The following is a 25,683-nucleotide window of genomic DNA, read 5'->3' as shown; positions in this document are numbered from 1 at the left end:
TACTGAGGCCTGTAAGTGGACCTTCCAACCACACACTCTACAAAGCATCATTGCTGCCACTTTCCTCTGATTTGTGTGTAAGGTGTGGTAATAACGCGCGCATGCTGAATGAACTCCTCAGAGGCCGGTGTCCTTTCACCAGATTCTCTTTAGTTACAAACTCAATTCCACTGCTAAGGGTACAAAGTCAGAACCTGGAGTGTGGGCAGCCCTGACACTCCTCATTCTACACACAGACTCCCGGATTGGGCAGGCAATCACTACCTAAATCAGGGAGCTCATACTCCAAGAGGACCACCTCATGGGCATCACTGAGGTCATTAGATCTGCCATCAAATACATTCTATGTCATTACTGAGGACGGAGAACATCTAGAGAGATGAGGCATGATGGTAAATCAACAATTTGTTCACCTAAAATACAGATATTGATAAAATACAATTTCCCAACAATGCCCTGTAATTTCTCAGCATTCCTCATTCTAGAAAGAACTGCAAAAGTGCATGCCTACCTTCATTCTCGGTGAAAATCAAATTTTTAATCAGCTATTTCTCAAGTAGCTTGCTCTGTTATAAACTATACACTCACAAATTAAGCCGAGAATTTTTGTCCAAGAGTAAGAGTGAAAGAAAGACATCCCTTAATCGCGTGTAGATGAGCTGATGGCCTAGTGGTCTTATTTGTGGTCTGACCGCAAACAATATAATAGAAGAGCACATAGACAAGGACAGGGAGGCAACGGCCTAGTGGTATTATCGCTAGACTATTAATTCAGAAGCTCAGCTAATTCCTGGGGACCCGAGTTCAAATCCCACCACAGCAAATGGTAGAATTTGAATTCAATAAAAAATATCAGGAATTAAGAATCTATTGATGATTGTCAGAAAAACCCATCTGGTTCGCTAATGCCCTTTAGGGAAGGAAATCTGCCGTCCTCACCTGGTCTGGCCTACATATGACTCCAGAGTCACAGTAATGTGGTTAACTCTCAATTGCCCCCCCCAAGGGAAATTAGGGATGGGGCAATAAATGCTGGCACAAACAGTGATGCCCATATCCCACGAAAGAATCATTTAAAAAAAGGATTTTCGAATCAATGAAAGCCCTTTTTTAGGTTGAACACTGAGGATTCTTCCACAGGTTGAATGTAAACAAAGAAAATAATTATGTTGTTGACTGAAGCTGATTTTATTCAGTGATACAAGTACTTTATCTGACTGAATTCCACAGGATTAGTTTCCCGATTGTTTAAAAGCTCCAGGAATATTCACAAATGAACCGTTTTGGGGGCCAGAGGCCATTCAGTCACCATGTTGAGAAAGTTCAAGTGATTGAATTCAATGTTTTAGCACTAACATTTCCAATTGCTATAGCTACAGACTACAATGCAATTCTACTCGCTTTGTGAGTTGAACTCTTAAAATAAGAATTTAACATTGGAGCAACGGCCAATACAGATTGCAACAAAATCCTTGACAAGTCATGAAAGTAAGAATCCCAAAATATTACCAAGGAAAATGGATCAAGCAATGGATCCTTATCAGTAAGGACAGGCAACAACACCTCCTCCACGATTAGCCTCAACACCTCAAGGCTGTGTTCTCAGTCTCTCACTAGACTCTTTAAACACCTATGACAATGTGACCAAATTCCCCTCCAACTTGATTTTCAAGTTTGCTGATGACACCACCATAGTGGATCGGATCTCAGACAAAGATGAAATGGGGTGCAGGAAAGAAATAGAGAACCTGGTGAACTGGTGCAGCAAAATTATCTCTCCCTCAATGTCAACAAAATGAAGGAGGTAGTCATCGACCTCAGGAAGTGTAAAGGAGAACATGCCCCTGTCTACATTAACAGTGATGAAGTTGAAATGGTCGAGAGCTTCAAGTTTCCAGGTGTCCAGATCACTAACAAACTGTCCTGGAGCCTCCATGCCAATGTTTTAGTTAAGAAATCCCATGAACATATCTACTTTCACAGGAAGCTAACGAAATTTGGCATGTCTGCTGTGACTGTTGCCAACTTTAACAGATGCATCATAGAAAATATTCTTTCTGGTTGTATCAGAGCTTGATACGGCTCCTGCTCTGCCTAAGACAGCAAGGAACTACAAAGATTTATGGACAAAGCCCAGTCCATCATGCAAACCAGCTTCTCATCCATTGACTCCATCTACACTCCCCACTGCCTCGGCTAAGCAGCCAGCGTAATCAAGAATACCACGCATCCCAAACATTATCTCTTCCACCTTCTTCCGTCGGGAAATAGATACAGAAATATGAAGTCATGTAACAACCAGCTCAAGAACAGCTTCCTCCCTGCTACTGTCGACTTATGAATGGATCTACCTTGCATTAAGTTGATCCTTCTCTACACTCTAGCTATGACCATAATACTACATTCTGCATCCCCTCTCCTTTCCTTCTGCCCTATGTATTTTATGCTTTGTCTGTATAGTGTGCAAGAAACAATACTTTTCACTGTATACTAATATGTGTGACAATAATAAATCAAATCAAATCAAGTTGAAGATTTAAAAAAAGTTTTACAATAGAGGAGATGAAAGTCAAACAGAAAATTTGGGAAATGAACAGTTCAAAGATGTGTAAGTTAGGTGGAGTGTCCATGGTCAGGGCATACATAGAGTTAGGGAGATAGGGGATTGGGCTGTTGAAACCTCGATTTCCGAGTTTGACTTTAACACAAATACACATTGACACAAGATACTTAACTGACAGATTGCCTTTATTTTACTTGCTAGCAAGAGGTTTAGTTTCTCAACACAATGGATCAGAGATACCACTCCACCAGACAATGAAAATCATCCTGGTTTATACAATTCTGCAGCTCAGTCAGTTAGGCACAATCCAATCAGAAGTGTTACAAATGACATACTTTACGTATTAATCCAACGGAAAAAAAACTGAACCACCCTGATCTATGAGATCATGTTGCTGCGTGGGATACTCCAATATATCATCCCTAAGCCCCTAGTCTCTTTGTCAGACATCCTGTCTTTATTTTTGATGGTAAGGAGTCTCACAACACCAGGTTAAAGTCCAGTCGTGGTTGGACATTAACCTGGTATTGTAAGACTTCCTACTGTGTTTACCCCAGTCCAACGCTGGCATCTCCACATCTACTTTCGATAGCAGCTTCACAAAGCATCTTCACTAAAACAGTCTCACATGGGCATCCTTTAATTGGTAAAAGGAACCTACAAAAGCCATTAATATTTAATGGCCTTGTCAGTGAACTTAACTGAATCTCTAAGGGATGTGATTAACTCATCTTGCCTTCAGGATATTTCCCAATTATAGCCCTGATAAGTTTTGTTTATTGCTAACATAATAAAACACATGTATACATTGTTTATCGATTCAATGACTGAGCTTTCTATCACTACCTACAGTTTCAGGGGGAGTCATCATGTTACCATCAATTCTTCTCTGTTCCCAGTAAATTCCCTACCATAACTCTTTCGTTAGCTAAGAGGTTAATATCTTTCTGACTCTGTTTTGATTAGAAACTGTGAAGGCAGCTTCATTAAAACTCTCTCTTGTATCAGTTGTTTCTGATAAGGTGTCTGGCGAGGCAATTAAGTCTCCTTTATGGTCTTGCGATTCCAACAGTTGGGTGCTTTAAACGAATGTATCTAACATCTGTTTAATATCAAAGGGTGTGCATCAAAGTTTCTTTGTTTAATTTCTAAAAATGCATAGAAGATATATTTATATGTATGGATTAATTGAAGATATTACATCTACCTTTAAAACTACAAAGTATTTAAAACACCTAATTACAATTACTAACAAATTTACTTCCCATTGAGAAAGTGAATTCTACATCTAAGTTGATTAAACAGAAACCCTAGCAGACTCTGACAATGTTACAGTAGCCTATTTCTTTTCTATGTTTTTACATTCCCTCCTCTTGTCCTTCTCAAGGACAACCGTTTCAACCTAACCGAATCTTGTAAAGTCTCTCCATTTCCACCTTCTCTGAGACTTCCGGAGTTGTTGTTACCATCCTCACGGCTGCAGCTCCTGAAATAACTGCATTTCCAAGCTGCGCACTTTATCGTGGCAAATACCAGCCATTGGGTAAAGGTAACGGCCAAAAATACGATTAACCCAATGCGCAACCCAGACTTGATATATTTTGTGGATGGATCAACTTTAAGGGACAAATGAGGTCAGCCCTGTTATGCTTTTGTCACACACCACTCAGTAGTCAGAGCTGCAACATTATCGAATACTTTTTCCGCCCAGTAGGCAGAGCTGTTTAACCCGAACATGTATTCTGGCTGCAGGACGAACTGTCAATATTTACACTGACGTACGGTATGCATTCGGAGTAACACATGATTATGGACAGATTTGGAAATGCCGAGGGTACCTAACCTCAGCTGGCTCAACGATTAAAAATGCTGAACATGCCATACAGTGCCCCCAGGAAATTGCAGTTATTAAGTGCCCAGCACACACAGGTCACCGAGATGAAGTTGCCTTGGGCAATGAAAGGGTTGACAAGAGTGCACGAGGGGCTGCTGTCTCAGACACAGCACTCCAGGTGTCTGCTTACGTCACCAAACCCATTGATCCACTGCCCACAATTAAAGATTTACTAGCCTCACAATCACAGGCTAGCACTGAGGAGGTGTTAGCCTGGGCACAAGATCAGTGTGATAAAACACCCGAGGGAGTGTGTGTTCACCATGACGGCCGTGTGGTGGCACCCAGATCCTTACTCCCATGGATTGCCCGCTGTGTTCACACTCTCACACAACGCGGGCAAAGGGAGGGTGGCAGATTATATTTTAAAAACATGATATGCACCAGGTATTACCGCAAATGCAAAACAAATTAGTGAAAGATGTGTTACCTGTCAAACCATGAATCTGGGAAAAATAGAAAAGATATAGTCTGTCCCCCCACCCAAATCCAACAGGATTCTTTGTAAGTCTGCAAATAGATTTTATTGAATTACTCCCCGTGTATGGGATTTAAGTATGTATTAGTAATTGTAGATGTATTTTCAAGGTGGATTGAAGCCTTTCCATGTAAAAGGAATGATGCTATTACCGTTGCTAAATATTTGCTAAAAGAATTTGTGCCACGCTTTGGCAAACCCGTACAGCTTTCAAGTGATAATGGATCAGATTTTACTGGGATAGTTACGGAAAGAAATGTGCCGAGCATTGCAAATCAATCAGTGTTCTCATTGCAGTTATCACCCACCGTCAGCTGGACTGTGTAGAGAGATTAATGGACTGCTGAAGAACAAGCTGGCAAAACTGTGCGCTGAAACTGGACTAAAATGGGTTGAACTGTCGCCCCCTTGCATTAATGGTAATGCGGTCAGCAACAAACGGAACAACTGGGCTATCACCACACGAAATCATCAATGGGGTGCCCCCAACATTTACCTTTTCCTGCACCACTTACTGTTAAGCAGATGGATATCCACAGAATGGGGGAAAAAATGCTAAACTACTGTATTGTGTTAACAATAAATGTATTTCCAGTTTCCTGGTAAAGGAAGCTCAGACTGATCCCGGAGAAGGGAGGCGCAACAGCTTAGAACTGAGTGACTTTGTTTATCTGAAGGTGTTTAAAAGAGAGAGTAGACTTCACCCCAGATTTGAGGGTCCCTATCAAGTCTTTTTGACCACCAACATTGTGATCAAGGTGAAGGAAAGACCAACATGGATCCATTGCAAGAGGGCTCCAGGTCCTGAAGAAAAGGAATCGTCAGCCTCACTGATGGAGGAAATTGGACATTAAGATTTGTGATATTTATAATACCTGCATTGTCTGAATTGCACATAAATACCTCCATGCACATGTCATACACCTATGTACGAGGGGCTGCTATCTCAGACACAGCACTCCAGGTATCTGCTTACATCACCAAACCCATTGGTCCACCACCCACAATGGATGTACTGGCCTCACAACATCTGCAGAACAAGCTGTCAAAAACAGACAATGATGCCTGTTTCTGTGATGTCTAATGAGGGATAAGTACTGGCTAGGACACCAGAAATAATTTCCCCATTCTCCCTCAAATAGTGGCCATCAGATCTTTTGTATTTGTCTGAGAAGCACCTCACCTTAATGTCTTATCTGAAAAATGTGATGACCTTTGACCCAGAAGCAGCACATGAAGTGGGCAGTGCCAAGATGTACCCTGGGCATTGCTATTTTGCCCCTTAGGCAGTGCCAGGATGTGCCCTGGAGGCCAGGCTGGCACTGCCAACTGCCAATGCCCAGGGGATAACCCCTCCCATGCTCCTGACCCACTGGAGGGCTTCCATGGCCCCCTTCACTGCAGTGAGGTGGGCTGCCAGCTCCCTACTAGTGGGGAGCTATTGTAAATCCCGCTGGAGTATAACGTTCCTGGCTGGGGTTTCCCCCTGGCCCGCTAATGAAATGTAAATTACATTAAAAGCAGCATTAGTATTCAGCCCTGCACCAGAAATTACGCTGTCTCCTATTACCAAGAAACTTGTGATGGGGAGACCAGAAAACACCATTCTGCGCTTTTTTCCTGAAAGATATCACTTCATATTAGATTTCATTTGCTTATTTTGTTAACTTACCTCTGTCCACCTGAATCTTTTGTGTTTTCTCTACTTCTCACCAAACTCCTCCATTTTGGCCAATCAGGAAATTCCATGCTTGCCTTCCCCAGCCCAAATCATTGTGACAACCAATGGGCCGGAATCTCTGATCTCGCCCATGGCTGAGATTCTCCAGCCCCGCCGCAGTGGGTGGCGATTTGGCAGAGTGTTACATTGCCTATCCTTGCTGGCAGCAGCAGTGGGTTGTGGGGGAGAACTCCAGCCGATGGATCAAGGTGTCAAAAACAGTTACTAACCTTCAATTTGTTTGTCTGTGCTGTTGTATTTCCTCTTCGACTGCTTGCATCAAAATCAAGTTACTTTGTTTTTGCCAATTAGGGAATGGAATGTATCCTATTTCCTTAGAATTGGCATTTTGCTAAATTCTCTTTTAGTCTTATGGGTGAATATTCGATACTTTAAGTTGATCTATTGATGCAATGATGGCTTGATTACAGATCATCTAATCGAAAAGTGTGAGATAAACATTATTTTTTCCTCCCTCTACCTAATTTGTAATGCCCAAACTTCTCTGTAACCAAATTAAACACGCCTACCATTCAGTTTTGGTCTATGAATATAATTTAAAAACAGATCAATTAACTTTTCCATCACAAAATGAAGATATATCCATAGTATTTACATTAACTAAATAATCTTAGTTTGAAATTCAGTTTTGCACAGTTTTATTAGTCAAGGAAAGAACAATTGCAAAGATAAGTATTGGATATTAACTCACTTTCATAAAAGTCACAAACCTTTTCTTTAGCTTCAATAATTTTTGCTTCCAATTCAGTTGCGATGAGCTTCCCTCTGTAAGCATAATTAGAAAAATAGAAAGATTTAATTGAAATGCTCAATTTAATTCTTATTTACAATGTTAAATAAAATTCTAAGAATTTCCCTTGCATGTTAGAGCACTCGAATATTCAGTTATCTTCTGATCCCATCTGAGTGATAACATCAACTTGCACTTATATAACATGTTTAACATACTCAAATATCCCAAGGCTATTCACAGGAATGTTATCAAACCAAACAGTGACAAAGTCTTTCCTACAGGCCTCAAGAGAAAGATGGGCAGAGGGGAGAGACAAAATTGGGGATGGAGAAAGAAGAGTCATCTCAGGGAAACTACATCTCTGAAGGTGGAAAGACAGGTTAATAGGGCGGTGAAAAAGGCAGATGGCACACTCACCTTTATCAATCGGGGTATGGATTACAAAAGCAGAGAGGTCATGATGGAGTGGTACAGAACTTTGGTGAGGCCACAGCTGGAGTACTGTGTGTAGTTCTGGTCACCACATTATAAGAAGGACATGGACGCACTGGAGAAGGTGCAGAGGAGATTCACTGGGATGCTGCCTGATGGAACATTTAAGTTATAAAGAGAGGTTGGATAGGCTTGGGTTGTTTTTGTTGGAGCAGAGAAGACTGAGGGCAGACCTGATTGAGATGTTCAAGATTATGAGGGCCCTGGACAGGGTTGATGGGGAGCAACTGTTCCCCTTAGTTGAAGGGGAAGGACACAAGTTAAAAGTGAGGGGGTGGGAGGTTTAGGGAGGAAACATTTTTTACCCAGAGGGTGGTGAGGGTCTGGAATGTGCTCTTTGGTGGAGGTGGGTTGCCTCACACCCTTTAGAAAATACTGGGATGAGTGCTTGGCACGCCATAACATTCAAGGCCAAGTGCTGGCAAGTGGGATTAGGTGGGCAGGTCAGGGTCTTTCATGTATTGGTGTAGACTCGATGGGCAGAAGGGCCTCTTCTGCACTGTATATTTCTGTGATTCTGTGATATCAGAGTGAACTCTTCTCCATCCATAGGGCTTTGGATATTCCTGCAAATAGTTCCTGCAAAAAGTGATGGCAAAGAAATTGGAACAGCCGAAAAACTGGAGAGAACAGTTATGCTCATCTGAGCCTACCAACTTGCAAGGAGCAGTGGACTATAATGGAAGGTAATTAAGAGAGAGGGCATTTCAAGATGGAAGAACCTCCTGTCCAATTTCCTTGTGATACATCTGGAAGTGTATTTTCTATTGTGCTAAAAGTAAAAGAGGAATGTCATGTCTTTCTGGTTTCACGCATAAGTTGCCTACAAAAAGCTCGTGTTTAGTCCAAGGTGCTTTTAGTCTCTTGTTACATTAACAGTCTTAAGACATGGGTGGCACAGTGGCACAGTGGTTAGCACCGCTACCTCACAGCGCCAGGGACCCGGGTTTGATTCTAACCTTGGGTGACTGTGTGAAGTTTGTATGTTTTCCCCGTATCTGTGTGGTTTTCCTTCGGGTGCTCCGGTTTCCTCCCACAGTCCCAAAGAAATGTAAATTAGGTGGATTGGCCATGTTAAATTGTCCCTTAACGGTGTGTAGATTAGTGGAGTAAATATATGGGGTTATGGGGTTGGGATGCTGTACCCCTATAACCCCAAGTCGGTGCAGACTTGATGGGCCAAATGGCCTCCTTCTGCACTGTAGTGATTCTATGAAGTCTTGTGTCATCCTTTCAGCTATTAACTAGAAGTTTACATTTATTTTAGAAAGTTATTGGTCTTTATGGTGATCATAATATTTATGATACTGAAGGTGCTGTATAAATTGTGATTTTCAATTGTTTTGAGAAGGTTTGGAATATAACAGTTCAGTGGCAGCCTCTGTGAACAGTTGGCAACTTGTGCTGGTTTGCATCTGGTGTGAATCCTTTCGGAAACTGATGATCCGACCCCAGATTCTTAAGCAACCAAAAAGAGAGATACGGTTTTTATCCAATATTTTCTATACTTAGGCAGAGTTAGCATAAATGAATCATGTTATTACCTCCCGTTGCATTTTACCAGAATCACATTGTCTGTTCCGAATCCAAGCACTGCGGCAGCTTTCATTATTGAATAGTGGCTCTTAGGAAAAAAACAATATTGTTTAACCTTGGAGAAGTAACAGATGTGGCCAGCAGTCTGACACATCCACTGGTGACTGTCTTCCAAAATTTCAAGAGACAGTGGAACTTCTCAATTCAATCATAAATGTCAAAAATGTGTTGTTTAATCATTGCCTTCCTTTCCTGGCCTCCTCAGTGTGTGCTGGAGAAAGAAATAGGTTTTCAAGATGCACAACTGGATGGAGTTAATGTCCATCAGTCCATTGGTTTATACTTATGCAACATGACCCCAATTGGGGTGGCAGGGTGGCGCAGTGGTTAGCATTGCTGCCTCACAGCGCCAGGGACCTGGGTTTGATTCATGGCTTGGGTCACTGTCTGTGTGGAGTTTGCACATTCTCCGCGTGTCTGCGTAGGTTTCCTCCGGGTGCTCCGGTTTCCTCCCACAACCCAAAGACGCGCAGATTAGATGGATTGGCCATGCTAAATGGCCCTTAGTGTCAGGGGGACTAGATAGTGTAAATGCATAGGGGCATGGGGATAGGGCATGGGTGGGATTTTAGTTGGTGCAGACTCAATGGGTTATAGGGATTCTACAACCATAGAGCTTTGGCTTTACTCAAGCGGATGAAGATGCTCAATAGAATATTTCTATACACTGAACTTGGAAATCCCAAAGTCAATATGCTTTAAATGGGTCTCCAAGGTAATGGGGCAAGTGCTGGATTTGTCTGTGAGTTGTGGTCATGACAATGTTTGTTTAAACATTAACGGAGTGATTCTCTTTATTGTTGATAAAGCCTCCCGATTGCTACAGCTGGTGTTTGCTTTCTTGATCAAACCCATTCCTGTTCAGCTGTGTGGGGGCCTTCAGAACCGTTTAAAGGGAAGTTGCATTTTCCGAGAGGAATGGAAAGCAGCATTGCGATGAAGAACAGACAGCGTGGGTGCGCGGTTATTGAGAGCCGGTGTCCTGATCAGTTGAGAAAAAGTTGCGTTTAGAAATGACAAGTTTCTGTCAGAAGAGATGAGCGGAACTTTGCCAAAAAATGGTGCCGTGTTGGTTCCGGCGAGAAAAATGGTGGCATGTTGCTCTCCAGAGCAACCCTGGGCCTCACTCTGTCACAAAAACCAGGCGGGCGTTTTCCATGTCATCATGTGGGGAGGGGCTTCAAAAAAATGGCAAAATTCAGCCGGACTGAGATCAGGGCTCCATGTTTAAAGGGCATCTCAATCAAAGCTTAAAGAATAACCTCCCCCTCCCACCCCACCACAGAGGTTTTAGGAGCCCGCCCCACAATACCCCCCCCCCACTATCCCCCCCTCCCCCAAAATGGGTGGAGCTGGCACATTCACTCTCTCACCTTCCCTTGGTCAGAGTCAGCATTCCTCCCCCCCACCCACCCCCGATCATAGCTGGTATGTATTTCCCCATCCCCCGATCCCCCCACCCCCAGCAGTCTGAATTGGCACCCCCCTGCCCCTCCCGCCCCCCAAAATATCTGACCCCTTCCCTCTCAATGCCTTCCTTCTCCCCAATGGGCATCACAGACATCTCCAGCTCCCACGCCCACTCCCACCCACTACCCCATATACATGGATCCCCCTCCACCCCTTCCCCATGAGACACCCAAGGGGATCCGTCCCTGGCATTGCCCACTGGCACTGGGTTGGAATTGCCAGGTTGGCTGCTCAGGATTGTCCCCATAGACTCTGAAGGCATATATGTGACTCCAAATGCACACTATTGTAGCTGACACTCAACTGTCCTCTTGAATGGTTCTGAAAAAACATTCAGGTGCAGGAGGATTGCCACCTATTTAAGAGCAATTTTAAATGGGCAATAAATGAGGTCCTTGCCATCTTGAGAATGAACAAAGAAAACTGACACTGGGTGGACAAAGAGAGACCAATGTGAATTGGGGTCTAAGAGCTATAACTTAACTCTTATGTGTAAGAATAAATAAGGGCTCTTTTTGGATAAACTTCTAATTAAATATGCTATTATTGACAGCAAAACACTCACCAGCTCTGAAGTAAATAAGACCATCCTGGGAAGGCTGGCTACACCTTGAGTCTTCACTTCTGGAAACCGCTTGTAACGAGCGATGAGTATGCTGTACAGGTTTGACATGGCCCCCCCTAGAAAAAAGAGGCTAAAACATCTTTATCGTCTATCACCTCTGATTTTGGTGGCCTGGAATACATCACAGTTTTCCCCTCTGGGTCATATGGTCTACTTTATCATACCAACTGCAAAATCATCAAAGCTTAAAGAGTAACCTCCCCGTCCCACCCCACCACAGAGGTTTCAGGAGCTCTCCCCAAGCACCCCCCCACAATGAGTGGAGCTGGCACATTCAGTCTCCTGCCTCCCCTTCTCAATTACATGAACTAAAGGTACTTTCTCTACCTGAGAGGCACTGGATTCTTAGCCACTAGTGATATCCAGGACTGGGGTAGCACGGTGGCTGCCTCAGAGCACCAAAGACCCAGATTCAATTCTGGCGCCGGGGTCTCTGCTTATATGGAGTTTGCACCCACCTTCTCCCGGTGATGTGTGGGTTTCCTCCGGGTGCTCTGGTTTCTGCCCAAAGATGCATGGGTTCGGTTGATTGGCTGTGGTTAAATTGACCCTAGTGTCAGGGAGACTAACAGGGTAACATGATTCTATGATTATATGAAATTGATAGATTTTTGGACATTATGGATCAAAGGGAATGGAGAAAGGATGGGGGCAGCACGGTGGCACAATGGCACAGTGGTGCCTCACAGTACCAGGGATGCAGATTCGATTTCTGGCTTGTGTCACTGTCTGTGCGAAGTCTGCACGTTCTCTCCATGTCTGTGTGGGTTTCCTCCAGATGCTCTGGTTTCCTCCCACAGTCCGATAGACAAATGTCTTACGTGTATTGGCTGTGCTGAGTTCTCTTTCAGTGTACCCGAACAGGCACCAGGGAGTGGTGGCTAGGGGATTTTCACAGTAACTTCAACACATTAATGTGACAGTAATAAATAAACTTTACCTTAAACTTTAAAAAACTTTAAGTGGCCTGAGGTAAATTGGAGATGAACTTACGTATAAGGGTGAGGTCTGAGCGAGGCCATAAAGTCCCGCCTTTGATCTATATACTGGAGTGGGACTTGAACCCACCACCCTCTGTTCTCATAGCTGTGTGACCTACCAGGGATTTTCTCTGATTTTGCAACAATATGCAAACGTAAGTGGCACCAGGTTAAGGAACTCTGATCAATCTCATTGTGTGTGTGTATGCCAAAACATTGAATGTATTCAAGAGGCAGCTGGATATAGCACTTGGGGCGAATGGGATCAAAGCTTTGGGGTAGAAAGCAGGATTAGTCTATTGAGTTGGATGACCAGCCATGATCTTGATGAACGGTGGAGCAGGCTCAAAGGGCCAAATGGCCTCCTCTTGCTCCTACCTTCTTTGTCTCTATGTTTTTATGACTCACTACAGAATAAAGCAGTTTAAGATTAAAAAAAAATTTTGTCCCAACTCAGGCTATTTTGTAAAAACTGAAGAAAAACCATTGCATAATGATGGTACACGGAACAGTCACATTTCCTTTTTAAACCCTGAAGTCTCTCTGTTGTACAGTGGGAGTCAACTTCTACAATGGATTAGTACGAAGATTGCTTAAAGAAGTGACTCATGTCACTGTACCCAAGAATTCGTCAGTGTCATCTCAAATTTGTTATGGCTAAGAATAGAATATTTGAAACGTTAGTCTGGGCAGTTTAGCATAGATGTTCTTGATTAAATACCCTTCGAAAATAGCAGCTTTAAGTTAATGCCATTTGCCCACCAGACAATGGGATTCTCCCCAAATGATAAACTGATAATCTCATTCACACTTGAACTGCCTCAAGAGCCATTATGCGGAGTTGCTGGCGTTAGACCAGAGCGGGCACAGTTAGAAGTCTCACAATACCAAGTTTATATCCACAGGTTTGTTTGGAATCATGAGCTTCCAGACCGCTGCTCCTTCATTGGGTGAGTGGCGGAGCAGCACCCCGAAAGCTCGTGATTCCAAATAAACCTGTTGGACTTTAACCTGGTGCTCTTCGTGAGCCATTGAAAGGCTGTTAAATGTGTTCAGAGAAGCATCCTCTTTCTGTAAATCAATGCAGCCAGGAGATAAATTTGGATTGTGATATCCCACTTAGAAAACCCCTAGTAATGACTGTACATAAAACCATACAATCACGAAAGTGCAGAAGGAGGCTATTCAGCCCACTAAATCTGAACCAGCTCTCTGAAAGAGCATCTGACATGTTTCCACCCTTTCTTTTCCTCCCTCCCTCCCGATAACCTCACACATTTACCCCACTAACCCTAAACCTAAACTACACATCTTGGGACCCTAAGGGGCAATTTAGCATGGCTAGTGCACGTAAGCTGCACATCCTTGGACTGTGGGAGAAAACCGGAGCACCCAGACAAAACCCATGCAGACATGGGGAGAGTGTGCAAACTCCACACAGACAGTGACCCAAGGCTGGAATCGAACCCAGGTCCCTGGCACCGCGAGGCAGCAGTGCTAACAACTGTGCCACCGTGCTGTCTATATTGTAATCATGTTAATTAGCCATAGTCCACAGAGGACCTTAGGTTTCTTACTCTAGGCATCTCATTGTTCTTTCACCATAGATATCTCATGCCATTGGAGAGAGACAATTGGTACTGCAGAGTTTGAGGGGCAGACTCTGCATCAAGCTTGGGGCATGATAAGGAGGCAAGCCTCCACAAAGTACCACAGCTGGCACATTCATTGAACCCATGCTCTTGGCATCATTCTGCATCACACTAGTCAAGTGGGCTAACCAACTCCCACAATCGTACGCTTTCTGGCAAAACTACCTGGTAAAAAAATGCCATCTGCTTCATTGTGTGGCCATCCAAGCATTGTAGACATTTTCTTCAAAAGGATTTCTTCCATGATGATGAAGACTGGAGCAATTTCATATGTGAACCTACATTAGGATTTAAAATAAGATAGTGAGGTCTGAGGAAACAAAATACTGAGAAACTCAACAAAGTTAAAGTGCAGAATATTCAGCGGGCAAAGTTAATCTGGTGGAACTTAGTCATGTGATGGCACAGTGGCACAGTGGTTAGCTGTTGCCTCACAGCACCAGCGACTGGGGTCAAATTCCTTGCTTGGGTCACTGTCTGTGTGGAGTTTGCATGTTCTCTCCGTGTCTGCATGGGTTTCCTCCGAGTGCTCCAGTTTCCTCCCACAGTCTGAAAGACGTGCTGGTTAGATGCATTGACCCGAACAGGTGCTAGAGTGTGGCGACCAGGGGAATTTCACAGTAATTTCACTGCAATGTTAATGTGACTTATAAAGAAACTTTATAAACTTTACTTTTGTATGATACCAGCAAAGCATTTTCAATAAAATAATTCTCAAAGTATATCTCTTAGAAAAAATGATACTTTAGTATGTACTTTAATATGCTTTAACATAATATATTGGGTCTGGGCTTGCAAAATCCTACTAACTCCTGGCTTGAGACAATGCACACTTCTTTAACCTGTGATTACCCCTCTCTCCACTCATACTGTTTGCACCTGTAAAGACTTGCTTTCCAACCATTATTTTGCAATTGTATCTCTGTCTATATATGTTATGTTTGAGAACCCACTTCTCCACTCACCTGATGAAGGAGCAGCGCTCCGAAAGCTCGTGATTCCAAAAAAAAACATGTTGGACTTTAACCTGGTGTTGTAAGACTCTTTAATATCTGAGTTTGACTTGGAAATATATCTCCGTTCCTTCACTGTCAATGGATCAAATGCCTAGAACCCACTCCCTAACAGCTCTGTGGGTGTGCCTACACCACATGGATTGCAGTGGTGCAAGATGGCAGCTCACCGCCACCTTCTCAAGGGCAATTAGGGATGAGCAATAAATGCTGGCCTGGCCCAGAGTTCCCACATCCCACGGATGAATAAAAAAAAAGAAAGATCTTCTTCAGGAATGGGAAAAATGCAAATACAGCTTCCAGAGATGGAATTCAGATGGAAGTCTTGGATGCGCTTGATATTTATAAAGAGCTTTTGTCTGTCCTGAGGTACAGAAGTTGTGCAAAAAATGAAAACAGCTTCCCCGCTGAGGGCTACACCTGAGTTAGGAGAGACGGTGAGGCAATGATTTTTATTTTATGCGCATCTTGACACCCAGAGTGTTTTGTCCCTTTGGGGAATAGTGGGTGAAGGTTTGGACAGATTCCTGAGCTAATCAAATCAAATTGTGAACATTCCTACGGCCAATAGGCTCTGCTTTGAACGCAAAGCTTCTGGTCCAGGGATAGGGACACTACCACTGCGACACAAGCTCTCCTGGGTAATGAAGGTTGATAAGTAAAAGAGATTTAAGGCTGGAGGTGTTAATGCTTTGATTTTTATTTCTATATTGGCAGCATCAGGGCAACAACAGGACATTTTCATAAAAGCAAAATACTGCAGATGCTGGGAATGTAAGAAAAACACAGAAAATGTTGGAAATATTGGTTTGATATTTATTCAACTTTTCAGTTCGTCCAATATTAAGTGTGTTTTTCTCTCCACAAGCACTGCCTGACCTGTTGAGTTTTCCCAGCACTTGCTGCTCTTATTAATGCAATCCAGTGACACAGCGGTTAACATCATAGCACTAGGGACTGACTTGGGTCACTGTCTCTGCGGAGTTTGCATGTTCTCCCCGTGTCTGCATGGGCTTCCTCCGGGTGCTCCGGTTTCCTCCCACAATCCAAAAGGCGAGCTGGTTAGGCACATTGGCCATGCTTAGTTCTCCCTCAGTGTACTCGAACAGGTGCCAGAGCGTGGCAACTAGGGGATTTTCGCAGTAACTTCATTGCAGTGTTAATGTAAGCCTACTTGTGACACTAATAAATAAAGAAACTTATTTTCTCAATCTGATTTTACAGAAACAACCACTTACATGTTTGTGTTAGCAGCAGCAGTCAGCCATTCTCCTACTAACCCAATGATGTCCAGACCACTGGAAAGCTGATTGAAGAAGTGGGGATGGCCTGAAGAAGGAAAGTATGTGACACACACCTTATTTTATCATTGTGTAAACATCTGCTTCATTTATCGAGGGAACTATCACAGGTGGTGATTGAATTTTTATGCGTAGGTACAATGGGAGCAAACTTCCAAAAGAGTTTTCCTGATTTTCTGCGGAAGCTGCGGAGATCGTTGAAACTTGATGTAAATGGTTATTCAGCCAGTAATTTCCAGAGCTCCTCAAGTTATTTCAGCTGGCTGGTGAAACTTTTGTGGGAATTCATCTCTTACAACTTGGTAATAGTGTTTCCTTCCCATTCGAAGTTTACGATGGTAAAGTCTTAACTATGCTAAAGTTCGCGGGTTTTAACAAAATACAAAGAATGTACTTGGCACACATATATTCAAACTAACAACACAACAGTTTTATTCCAGGAGATGTTGTCTGCATTGCACAGAGTACAAACTGCAAATATAATAGCATCTTGTGACAACACCCTAATGACATCACCATCAAGTCATATTATTAGCTCTGAAGGTAACCTTCAATCTTTTAAAATATAGAACAACAATGAAACATAGTTGTCCACTCTCTAAATTGGTGCACCCACTGTACTGACAAAATGAGCAATTGATATGGGGCTAAACCAGCTCGAGATGGTCAGGACTGTACACAGGAGTATGGCACAATGTATTAGAATGTTGCCCTAAAATTCCAAATTAGTGGAAATTGAATAAGAATTTTCTTAGGATTATCAGAACTTTTCCTGTGAGGATTGATTGGGAATTTGTAATTTAATTTGATGTCGCCAAACAGATGTTACTTTTTTTATGTAAGGCATCTGCTTATTTACATTTTTAACATATATTTATTGAGGCAGAGTCTTCTGGAATTGAAAAGTTCCTTTGTACCATGGCGGACAACACTGCCATCCTGTGCTCTGTACATTGTGCCCACTTGACCCCCACCTTCTTGATGCACAATTTAAATTGATTAATTATGCAGTTAATTGGTTGTGGTGCTGATGTAATAATTATCGGAAGTACATTGTAGTACAATTGCGTCCCTACATGAGTTTGCCACAGAGAAGCATTTGGCAATTGTGGAATTTACAATGCGTCTGCTGATTTGTGACGATGTCATAAGGTTCACATCCTAGCCAGGGGTCCTGGGTAGTTTTAATACATCGCATATGACAGTGTCCCTGTTAGCTGAGTTGAATTTAGACATCTTGGTCGGAATTTTATTGTCCCACCTGCCACGGGAATTGGAACAGGCATGGGACAGACTATGGAAAGGTCCATTGACCTCAGGCGGAATTTTACAGCTTCAGGATGAGCGAGACCATACAATCCTGCCCCATGTAAAACCTCAGCCAATGAGCCAACCTATTCCATTAATTTGCATTAAATTAAAAATATGCACTTTGACGCTTGATAGAAGTTTACACTGGTCTTAATATTGGTTTGTGTAAGTTAGTCTTCCAGAGCCAGAGATCAAATGCCATTGTATAATCCACATTTATGTAGCAACTGTACTTTACACTGCTTAACATAACAAGACACAAAAAAACACACGGTAGGAGTGTTGATGCGTGAGAATATTAGGTCTCCAGATAGGGTGGTCCACCAAAACATCTGCTGGAAATAAAGTTAGTGAACTTACAGTATGGACATGTAAGGGTGAATTTCAATGTAGAGAAGTGTAGAAGGAATAAGTTGGTTATTCCTCTCCTTGTAAAGTGAGAGTGTAAATGAAGTAGAGTAGGGCAAAGTTTCAGAAGTTATCCTAAGGAACAAAGCAGATCAAAAAAGGCTATTAAAATGCAAACAAAACCCTGGGGTTCATTTCTAAGGGGGATGGAATTAATAAGCAGGGAAATTATGATTAACTTGTATAGAATATTGGATTGACCACACTTGGAGCAGTTCTTGTTTCTATGTTATAAAAGTTTAATAAAGGCACTGAAGAAAGTTCAGAAATGACTTACAAGGATGGTGCTATTGCTGACAGGATAAAACTGCCAGAAACAATGGAATAGGCTGGGACTCTTTCCTGTAAAATACCAAATAAAAGTCTTTATGATTAACTTGGTGTTGTGACACTTCTTTATGACTGTGTTAAGGTTTGACAGCTTGGCTGTAGACACCAGTTTGTTGGTGGCCCCAGTCCAAAGAATCATCAGAATAAGATTGTTACTCATAAATCCAGTAAGGAACTCAGCAGAATCCTATTTACCAAGATCGTGATCAGAATAGAGGGCTCCCTGCCACAGGGAGTAGCTAAGGTGGATTGTATAGATACTTTCAAGGGGGGGAGGCTTTGTAAATGCATGAGGGGTAAAGCAACAGAATGATATTCCAGCATGGCGGCACAGTGGTTAGCGTTGCTGCCTCACAGCGCCAGGGACCCGGGTTCAATTCCGGCTTCGGGTGACTGCCTGTGTGGAGTTTGCAAGTTCTCCCCTTGTTTGCATGGGTTTTCTCCAGGTGCTCTGCTTTCTTCCCATGGTCCAAAGATGTATGGGTTAGATTAATTGGCCATGCAAAATTTCCCCTTAATATCATGGAGATTAGCAGGGTAAATAGGTGGTCTTACAAGGATAGGACCTGTGTGGGATTGTTGTCGGTGCGGGTTCGATAGTCAAATGGCCTCCGTCTGCACTGCAGGGATTCTGTGGCCGGAATTTTACCGGCATGCCCTGCCCTGACTCCGGGGGCAGGCAAGGCTTGGAGACGACATTCTCTGTTGGTCTCAGGCAGGATCGTATGAATCTCAGGCAGACATGCTGGTAAAATTCCACCCTGTGATTCTATGAAACAGGCTGGGAGCAGCATGGAGCATAAATACCAGCATGAACCTGTAAGGCCAAACGGCATTTTACTATGCTGTAAATACCACATAAAAGCTGAGAAAGATTACATCTTCAGTACTAAGCCTACACAGTGAGTGCAGACAGATTGGGCTGAGCTTTTCCGATCATACCAGCAACGGATTTCACTGCAGGCGGGGCAGGAAAATTTGGAGAATAGCTAAAAGTCCCTTTATAACAATGGCTGCCACTGCTGGGACTGGAAAATCCTAACCTGAGGGTGGGATTTTCCGGCCTCCTTGCCGTGTGTTTTCTGGTGATGGTGACGGGTGTGACTCATCATTGGCCGCTGCTGAGATTTTCCAGTCCCGCTGATGTCTATGGCATTTTGTGTGGTTCACCAGCAGGAAGGACTGGAAAATTCCACCCTAAATGTTTAATGAAACAAAGCGGCACGGCGCCACAATGGTTAGTATTGCTACCTCACGGCGCCAGGGACACGGGTTCAATTCCGGCCTCGGTCACTGTCTGCGTGGAGTTTGCACATTCTCCCCGTCTCTGTGTGGGTTTCTTCTGGGTGCTCTGGTTTCCTCCTGAAGATGTGTGGGTTAGGTGGATTGGCTGTGATAAATTGACCCTAATATCAGGGGGATTAGCTGGGGACATATGTGTGGTTACAGGGATAAGGCCTGGGAGGGATTGTTGTCGGTGCAGACTCAATGGGCCAAATGGCCTCCTTCTGCATTGTTGGGATTGAATGAAATCAATTTTGTCACTGTCAATATTTTTGCAAACAATATTTTTTGACGCCCAATACTCATCTTCCTCCGTCTCATTGAGGATTATCATCTAGGACAGGATTGTTGGTACCTGTTTTGACTCCATATTTTAATGTATCTCTGCAGTCAACAAGAATTTGTTCGAGAGATTCTGGCTGGTCAGGCAGTTCCAGGTTGAAGCCTTCCATTCCTTCGAGATACTGGTGGGGATAGTGGAAATCCAGAACTTTTGATGTCCTGTCGAATGTTTTTGTGATGTAGTTCAGAAGAACTTCAAAAACATCCATTAAAAATTGAACCGTGCGCTCTTCACCATTTTTAGCTGGCAGCAAATCTACAAACAAATATAAAATTAATTATTCACTGAGAGCAAAGCAGGTGAGAAGGTATTCCATAAAGCTGGTAACCATGGAAATAAATACTTTGCTTTCAACCATTAAAGAAAATCACTTCTCAACGCCACAGAGAATTCTGGACTTTTGTTGCGTATGAATTATCTAACTGATTAATTATTTCTTCCTACTGAGATTTCTACTCATTGAATAAGACTGATTAAGCTCTGGACAGATCTGTTCAAGTATTATGGGGACACCTGCACTTACATTAACATGGGATTACTACATTTGGAATGCCAATTCTCAGGAGCAGAGAACTTCCGCCTCTGTCAGTATGGAGCACTGCTCAATTTTGTGAAGTGTGCTCCGAGACAACAATGATTCAAAGAGACACTGTATGTCAGAGTGATTTCTTTGTCATGTCTGATGCCTGTTGGAAGCAGTGACAACTTTGTATATGACCTACGGTAACAAGCTGTAAGGGTCAGCTGACCCAGTAAACCCTGGAACCAATTACAGAGTGATGTAATAGTCAACTGACTGAGCTGACTCACTGTAAATAAGAACCTGTCCGGAATTGTGAGGAGCTTGGAGGCCCAGGTTGAGGCCCCAAGTTTGGAGTAATGATGTTTCTTTATTAAACCCTTTCTTTGATTTATAAACTGGAGTAAGTTTTGTTCTATTTTTACTGTCTGCATTTGAAAAGTTCCTTCTGATGAAGCAATGCCAACCTCCTTCATAGACCCTCTGAACGTGAAGCTAGTTTAGCAGCAATTGTGGACAGTTTGTGTTGTGAGTTTGCATTCATTGCAACCCAGATTAAAGTTGTTTAAAATCATTTCAGCTGATAGAACTCAAGGCTGGATCTGCTCCAATTATGGATTTAATGCAAGTCACATGCTAATAGCTACGCTAACAATCAATGTAAGAAAAACAGTCAAACTTGAAAGATGGCCTTTTTGTGCTTGCGAGAACAAACATATATTTATAAACAGAAACCCGTTCTCTTCAAACAAGAGGAATATGTTCAAACTTTGTGCCTTTTTTGAATTACTCGGGTGCTTGGGGTGCCCATAGTTCCCCATCACTTTTTCCATGACAATGCCGCAGCCAATTAGAATAGACTTGACAACCAATCAGCACCCTTTTCTTCTGTAGTGCATATTGTGACAGTTTGAAATTTGGCATTCTTGTGTTTGTCCTGATGAGTGCAAGATGAAAAGTTTTGGCAGCATGTGTCTCTTTTCAGAAATATAAAAGCACATCATTACTCCTGTTATGAACCAAATTCTAGAGGGAAACTTGTCTTACAGGTCATAACCTTTTTCTGTATTCTGAAAATGAGAAAGCATACTAATCTCAGCAGCAAAAAAGGTCCGGTAGCACTTTTGGGATTTTAAATATTAAAAGTAAGATTTCTTTTAACAAATAGACAAGAAAATCTATGCACACAAGATTACAGTTATACATTTAAAATTAGTCTTACAAAACATTCCCTCCAAAAGACTCCCTACTTGGTGTTAAAATGTAACCAGTGACAAATCAGTGTTGGATGTAACATGACCAATGGAAACAAGATGTAAGGGTCAGCTGACCCAGTAAAACATGGAACCAATCATCGAGTGATGTAATAGTCAGCTGACCAACTGATTCATTATAAATAAGAAACTGTATAGAATTGTGGGGAGCTTGGAGTGGCCCAGGGCGAGGCCCCATGTTTGGAGTAATGATGTTTCTTTATTAAACCCTTTCTTTGATTTATAAATTGGAGTAAGCTTTGTTGTATCATTAGTAGCTGCATTTTGAAGAGTTCCTTCTGAAGAAACACTTGATCCAACCCAGAAGGAAACACATTCCAAGCAATATCCTTGATAGATATTATCTATGATAATATAACTACCACCCCTTAATTCTATCTATCTATCCTTGATAGATAGATAGAATGAAGGGGTGGTAGTTATAGGATGGATGTCAGAGGTAGGTTCTTTACTCAGAGGGTAGTAAGGGCGTGGAATGCCCTGCCTGCAGCAGTTGTGGACTCACCAACTTTAAGGGTGTTCAAGCGGTCAGTGGATAGGCATATGGATAACATTGGAATAGTTTAGGTTAGAGGGTCATTAGATTGGTTCCACTGGTCAGTGTAACATCGAGGGCTGAAGGGCCTGTACTGCGCTGTAATGTTCTATGTTCTAGATGTTTAACCACAAAAATTACCTGTGGTAAAACTGTGGATGCTTTACTAAAGGCATACCACACAATCTCTTAAACTCACTTCCAACCTGCTGCTGGAAATCCAAGAAACCTTCAGATACGAGAGTGCTTTTCACAGTCCAAGATTTCATTGGCTTGACTGGATGATTGATTCAAAATGCACTTTCTGCTGCCCCAGAGCTCTTTCCCTCAGGAGATCTTCCCCACACAACCAACAAAAAATCTTCTCAACATCCCTCCTCAAATATCCTTTTTCACTTTCATCTTTAAGCCCATTGTCCTCAGCACTTCTTTGAAATCATCCTGTCCAAAACATAAAAATCTTTCCTCTTTTTATTTTGTCTCTACTTTTGCTTCAGTAAAATGTAATATTCATCCTCCTGTTTACCTCTGGAACTCCCATAAGATGCAAAATGTTTCTTGCCACCTGTGAATTCCCTTTGAAACTCAAACGAACACTCAACTGAATTAAAAATGCAAATTTTAGACCCAACCTATTTACTTGTACCTCAAACCCACCGTAATAATCTATTACAAATGCATAAATTTAACACCTGCATCCTTTCATGTCTTGAACCTCCCAGACAAGCTGCTCAAGTAATCTTGGCAATGACAGCATGGTGGTTAGCACTGCTGCCTCACAGCGTCAGGGACCCAGGTTCGATTCCTGGCTTGGGTGACTGTGTGGAGTTTGCACGCTTTTCCCCATCTCTGTGTGGGTTTCCTCCGGATGCTCTGGTTTCGTCCCACAGTTCGAAAGATGTGCGGATTAGGTGGATTGGCCGTGCTAAATTGCCTCTCAGTGTCCCTGAATAGGCGCCAGAGTGTGGTGACCAGGGGATTTTGCAGTAACTTCATTGCAGTGTGAATGTAAGCCAACTCGTGACACTAAATAAATAAACTTTATCCAACCAGCTTAATTAAATGATTTACACACACAACCACACGCACATATACACACACACACACACGTGCTTTTTCACAGAATAACACAGTGGGCAAGGTTCTCCGGCCTCCCAGCTGTGTGCTTCCCATCGGCGCGTCATTTGCTAGTGGCCAGATTCTCCAGTCCCGCCGCTACCGATGGAAATTCTCAATTATGTCGCCGCCCCACCCCCCCACCCCCACACCTGCAGGAAACCCACGGGTGGGGGTGCACTGCTGACGGAACCGGAGAATCCCGCCAGTGTGAATGGCCGGAGAATTCCAGCCAATGTTTCCCAAAAATATCAAAACAAAATTGCCCACTTCCCCTGCGCTCCCTGGCCACCATGACATCACCTGGCACGCGTGGTCGTACTTCACAAACATTAGCTTTAAAGCAACATTGCTGTAATGCGACCAAGTGTCAGTGAACGTGCTGAAATGTTGGCCTTGTGTCCTCACCACCAATACAGGTGTTTCAGAGGAAGTGGTGCACATGCTTAACCCCTGGTGACCGGTCCACCAATCAATGAGATTCTAGGCTGATCTGTGACCTATCCACATGCCTGCCTTTATCTCATATCCTTGAAGACCTTTGATAGACTTTTGTTAACCAATTTTAAAATTGACAATTGATCTAACACCAGTCGCCATTTGTGAACAGAGTTCCAAACATTGACAGTCCTTTAAGTGGAGAAGTCTTTCCTATCTCCTGAGAGGTTTCGCTCTAGCTTATGGACTACGTTCCCCCAGTGCTAGTCTCACAAACCACTGGAAACATGTACCGTCCATCTGCCCTTTATTGACACGAAATGTTTGACTAAATTGACTTTACTCTTCGAAATTACTCTGTTTCGAGCATGTTCTGCTCTTGCGCCAACAGTTTACAGTAAAAGACAACGTTTGTACCTTTTGCAAAAATGGTGGAAGAATCTGCAGCATCACGTTTAGTGTTAACATCTCTGTTGTCTCTATTCTGACAGTCACAGTGGCTATCAGGCTTTGGCAATATCTGCAAACAGCTTGGATTCAGACTATCATCTCCATCCCTGGCTGCTCTCTCCAGGAATTCTGCAACATGGAGAAATGTGACGGAAGAACTTAGTTTCCAGGTTTAATCTGTGCTCTTAAACCTTAGTCAACACCAAAGGGATTTAAGTTCTTTGGACTGTAGTCAGTGTTGTAATATAGAAAATACAGTCACCAATTAGTGCAGGAGGAAGTTCCAATAATTAACAATGTGACAATGTCTGTAGGTGACTCACCTGATGAAGGGGCAGTGCTCCGAAAGCTAGTGGATTTTGCTACCAAATAAACTTGTTGGACTTTAACCTGGTGTTAGGAGATTTCTTACTGTGTTTACCCCAGTCCAACACCAGCATCTCCCCATCCGAGTCTGTACGGACAATAACTTAAGCCAGGTATCATCTGATGCTGTGAGGCAGCAATGCTAACCACTGTACCACCATACAGACCAGGATAACTTGCTTTTTTGTTAGCAATGTTGGCTGAAGGATGGATCTTGGGCTAGGGACACAAGGAAGAGTTAAACGCAAAGTACTGCGGAGCTGGAAACCTGAAATAAAACAGAAAATACTGGAAAAGCTCGGCAGCATCTCTGGGGAGATGTATGATCTGGATAATTCTGTTAATTTTTAGACTCTGTTACAAATTTGGATTTTATTCTTTAAACACAGTTGAAGTTAAATGGTTAAGTTTGAATTTCTGCTGGTTGCAATTCTTTACAGGAAGGCAGTCACTTTTGAAGAAACAGAATTGTTTCATGACAAAGCTCCTGTGTGTCTTGAGTTGAAGCAACTCAGAAAGGATAGTAGGACTAGGGGGCATAGCCTCAAGATAAAGGGGGGGCAGTTTAGAACGGAGTTGAGGAGTAACTTCTTCACTCAAAGGGTGGTGAATCTCTGGAATTCTCTGCCCGTTGAAGTGGTGGAGGCTGCCTCGCTAAATATTTTTAAGACGCGGGTTGATGGGTTTTTGATAAGAGAGGGGATTGAGGGTTATGGGGAGAGGGCGGGAATGTGGAACTGAGCCACGACAGATCAGCCATGATCTTATTG

The 25,683-nt window shown here is 42.9% G+C and overlaps 1 protein-coding gene across 1 annotated transcript in view; it reads right to left on the bottom strand.

The window, feature by feature from the left end:
• Positions 1–25,683, bottom strand: part of LOC145360131 (glutamate decarboxylase 1-like) — a 52,826-nt gene that overhangs the window by 22,862 nt on the left and 4,281 nt on the right. The window contains exons 2-8 of the mRNA XM_080215110.1: positions 24,515–24,676; positions 20,227–20,469; positions 16,476–16,566; positions 14,390–14,502; positions 11,533–11,648; positions 9,446–9,525; positions 7,387–7,441 (exon numbers count right to left, since the gene is read on the bottom strand). Of these exons, the coding sequence (XP_080071236.1) occupies positions 7,387–7,441; positions 9,446–9,525; positions 11,533–11,648; positions 14,390–14,502; positions 16,476–16,566; positions 20,227–20,469; positions 24,515–24,676 (860 nt within the window). The remainder of the gene's footprint in view (positions 1–7,386; positions 7,442–9,445; positions 9,526–11,532; positions 11,649–14,389; positions 14,503–16,475; positions 16,567–20,226; positions 20,470–24,514; positions 24,677–25,683) is intronic.

Source organism: Carcharhinus amblyrhynchos, chromosome 2 (assembly GCF_965287045.1).
Source record: "Carcharhinus amblyrhynchos chromosome 2, sCarAmb.v2.hapA, whole genome shotgun sequence".
Taxonomy (NCBI): Eukaryota; Metazoa; Chordata; class Chondrichthyes; order Carcharhiniformes; family Carcharhinidae; genus Carcharhinus; species Carcharhinus amblyrhynchos.
The sequence above is the reverse complement of the archived record's forward strand: the minus strand, read 5'-3'. Positions and strand labels throughout refer to the sequence as shown.